Source organism: Cyprinodon variegatus, unplaced genomic scaffold, assembly GCF_000732505.1.
Source record: "Cyprinodon variegatus isolate N-32 unplaced genomic scaffold, C_variegatus-1.0 Scaffold155, whole genome shotgun sequence".
Lineage (NCBI taxonomy): Eukaryota > Metazoa > Chordata > Actinopteri > Cyprinodontiformes > Cyprinodontidae > Cyprinodon > Cyprinodon variegatus.
In genome coordinates, this window is record NW_015150608.1 from 403,297 (window position 1) to 407,564 (window position 4,268).

A 4,268-nucleotide genomic window follows, 5' to 3' on the forward strand; every position below is an offset into this window, starting at 1 on the left:
CAGATTTTACATAAATTGGTACTGTGTAGTACCGATGGAATTTAGTCAGTACCAAATTCCACAAAAAACAAAAAATAATCTCAATTAAAAAGTCAGTTGTGCTTAAAAGTTTTGGAATTTTAATGGAATATTTATTGTTAATGGTATACTTTGATAAAAAAAAAATAATAGGTTTTTCTAAGAACTACTTTTTAAATTCAAATGACTAATTTATTCTCACTGTTAGGATAATTATTATTGGTGATACGTGAGTTTATTACACCTTATTATTAGCTGCATGTCAGAACTGATGTTTTCCCCAGTATTTTATCTAATTAAGACAGTTCCTCTGTGCGGATATACAGTTATAATCTTCATTCTGTATGCGGCAAAGATTTGGGAATCAAATGAGAGCGGCGTCCTTCAGCTAAGAACAAATTGTAGTATTTTGATAAGGCTGGAACCATGGATATCTAATAATCTGCTACGTGTTCGATGTAAAATAAGATGATGTGGCAGACTGGAGATGTATAAAATGCTTCTTTAACTGTTAATCGGGGCCACTTCCTGAGAAGTGAGCAGCTGCCTTCTGTTCATTCTAAGCAACTTCTCTGATCTGAGTAAGATTACAATTTCCATCAAAATCTGTTGTCATGTCTCATGTTTTTTTAATATAAGTTATGAAGTGTTGTTTAAAGAGTTTGTGCCGAGGGATCTATTTTCAGGAAAAAGAACCGGTGAGAGAAGCTTTAAGTTGCAAATAAAGCGCTTTCCTTTAACATCAAGAAACAAAGCTGTTGTTACAATTCTATATGGATTTTAGGGGCAGAGTTGGCTGATGGTACCTCGCTCTGGAGCAAAGAGAACAAACAGTGGAAGTTTTTAAACCGAAGATTCTCGGTCGATAGTTCAGCTGGGCAGAGGTGGAGAGTGTGTTTTGGAAATAATGTTTTCTCTTCTTGAAGAAAAATGCACTCATCTAAATAAAAAAAGGAAATAATTTTTTGTATAATATTCCATATAAAATGTTTTGTTTTTCTTCTTTCTTTTTCCATTACTGATTTTCCAGGAGAGGCAGGGGCTGTTGCACAGAGAGCAGAGTTCATGAGGATTACGTAGACGTGCATGAATCAAGTTAAATAGCACAACAAACATAAATGTTTAGAGAAGTCGATGTTTTATGACGCAATGTAAATTCTGATATAGTTTAAATCAACTTCATTCGGCTCAGCCACTAGAGAGGTTGAGCAACGGTTGGTGGCTGTACCTCAGCAGCTCATTTTGATGGAAACAGTAAACAAATGATAAAAAAAGATACTTTGCTCTCCTTGTGTATTCTAAAGTGTATTTTTTTTCCATTTTAGAATAATCCTTCCCTCTAAAATCTCAGGACGTAAAATTGCCAAGATTAGTTGTCCATTCATTTGTTCCAATTGACGGAAACATCTCTAATTAACATTTTACATTCAACATTTTAAAAGTATTCACACATTTTGCATGACTTTTGAATAGTAACACAACTACTGGCATTGGATCTGATATAACACCACCTTACAATCAGATGAACTTGTATGTATTCCGTTTTATTTCAGCCACTCTGCCAAAGTCAGCTTGTTTTATTTGTTTTCCTAAGATGGAAACAATCTGTTGACATTCTCATCTAGAAGTACTGTAACTCATCCATCAGCAGTCCCCACTTCCAAAGAGTTGATCCAAATAACTGTTGACTTTCATTCTTTGTAGAAAGGAATGTCTGAGCTCATCCTCTGTTATTTGTCTTGTGGATGTCTGCAGCTGTGACTCTGGGGGGGATTGCGAGTGTCTCTGCACAGCTATTGCGTCCTACGCTGAGGAGTGCAACCGGAGAGGGATTTACATTCGCTGGAGGTCCCAGGAGCTCTGCCGTACGTCACATTTTTCTACACACCCAAATTTCCAATTTTAAAACCCATCTTTATAAATTAAAGTATGGAGGTGAAAAGTCTACACATTCCTATAAAATGCTTACATTTGGAGGACAAATATGGTGGGAGTGGCGGCCTTGTCACGTCTTGGTTGTGGTTTAGAGGACCCAAATGCAGAGGCAGAGAGGCTGAGGTGAATTCTTGTAGTTTTAATAGTAACACAAACAATAGGGGACAAAATCCAAAAATCCAACTTAAAATGTTACACAGACCAGAATCATGGAGACATCAGGGGAAAACAAGCACAAGGAGCCAGGGAGAGACGAGGTGAGAAGACAACAGTGACGACAGGACCAGCAACAACAAGGAACCAACAAGGAGTGACAGCAGAGGGAGAGTATATGTAGCTGACTAAGACAATGGCAGGGCTAACAAGCTGACAAGGAGCAGGTGTGAGGAGACAACGAGGGAGCCAAGGGAAAAGGAACACACACAAGAGGGCAGAGGAAAACAGAAAAACTTGAGAACTAACATAAATCTAGAAACTACAACAAAATAAGAATTAAACCAATAAAACTAGGAAACATGGAGCAAAGTAAAGCACAACATAACCAAAACCATGACAGGCCTAGCGTTAATGGCATTGCGCTTAGATTCCAGAGGTTCTGAGTTCAAGCCCCACTCCCACAGACTAACACTCTCCCAGCAGCCCACTGCTCCCAAATGCAGAAAGTTCATTTCGTTGCTTTGTACTTGTGACAGTGGAATGACGGTAAATTGATGGAAAAGGTAAAAAAAGAAAATGTTATTTCCCACCTTTATTGTGACACACCCCAATCACCCTTATCCTCCCAATTTCGATCAGGCTATATTACGGGAAAATTTAGCTCAAATTTGCACATATGTGTCCCATATCTGATATTTTTATGTCATTCTAAACAACCCAAATTATGTCTTTTGACCTTTAATAATCAGAATATTGCCATCTTCGTATATGGTACTTTTAAAGCTGTCTGAACGGTCATGTCCCACCTTTTTTCAGTAGGATGCAATCAAAAAATCTAGGTTTATTTACCTACAGCAAACCAAGATGATGATGCTGCTTCCACATGATCATGGCTGCAAACAACAACCCGCTAATGGATGCTAACTTAGACAATTGCAGGAGTTGCAGCCATGGATCAAAGGCTGTTCAAAATCCCTTGCTCTAAAGGAGATGCTTTCTCATATATATCTACTCAGCTCCACTGGATATTAAGTAAACATCTCGCTCTGCTCCTTCCTTCCCTGAGGACATCTGTGAAACTGGTCCATTCGGGGCCGGTTGATGACCAGCGTATTACTTAACATAGTACTATCAAGGACAATGCACACATGAGCAGTGCTTCATCAACTTTCTTTGCACACATTCAAAGCCCACAGATACATGCATGCTCAGATGTAAACATACACACCCTTCATAAATATTTTAGACTGTGATCCGCACCACATTTTGGAAAGTGGACCTCTACTTTTGTTTTATATCAGCCGTATTAGCTTTATTTACTGTAGCAGCAGCATCTGACATCGTTAATCTTTGTGCATGCAATGCTGCATTCATGTTCACCGTGGAAAATAGACCACTCTTCCACTTCCTCTCTGTCATAATGATCCGTTTTACGAATCTGACCCACATGCACGGGAAAAGTTTAACAGGTTTATTGAGGCAAGAGTACAGGGGTTGGATCTGGAACTCAGTGAGCTGGTGAACCAGAACTGGAAGTGAGTAGGGAAGTTCAGAGGTCAGTTCAGGGACCATGCATCTAGGATGTTGATAGGTAATGCTGGTGAGGGACTCACGTTTGAGGGGGCCTTGTCAGTTCTTGAATCCACTCTGTGTGGGATAATCCAGAGAATAGTAAACACGTTGGAGGGCAAACAGGTAAACAAACGTTGGACACAGATGAGTAATGGAGCGGACTGTCACTCGGATTTCCGATGGGAACTTGAACGGATCATCTGGAGGTTTTCCCCTGCTCGGTGTGAACTCGGCTTCTCCTTCCAAGGGGAGAAGGTCCAGGTATTCCAGTTAAACAGGAATTCTTCCTGCCGAAGAAACAAAGACAAAAGAACATAAGTCTCTGAGAAACACCTCTTAGGTTAGACTCAGCTAATCTCAGCTTTGCTAGAGTACCCAAAGCTGGCAAACACTCTGGCGTCGAGGTAGTGACAGTCCACTGCTCAAATACTCCTCCAGATAATGATCCAATGAGCCGCAGGTGTGCAGGGAGGCCCAACGAAGACAGGGCACCTCCTGGTGGTGGAGAAAAGGAAACACACAAACAGACCACACAAACTGGATTCCTAACAACTCAGGATAGCTGGCTTGTTTGGATAAAGTCTGAC

At 40.1% G+C, this 4,268-nt stretch overlaps 1 protein-coding gene across 1 annotated transcript in view; it reads left to right on the top strand.

The window, feature by feature from the left end:
• sspo (SCO-spondin) overlaps positions 1-4,268 on the top strand; it is a 159,835-nt gene that overhangs the window by 26,845 nt on the left and 128,722 nt on the right. The window contains exon 22 of the mRNA XM_015377502.1: positions 1,723-1,883. Within this exon, the coding sequence (XP_015232988.1) occupies positions 1,723-1,883 (161 nt within the window). The remainder of the gene's footprint in view (positions 1-1,722; positions 1,884-4,268) is intronic.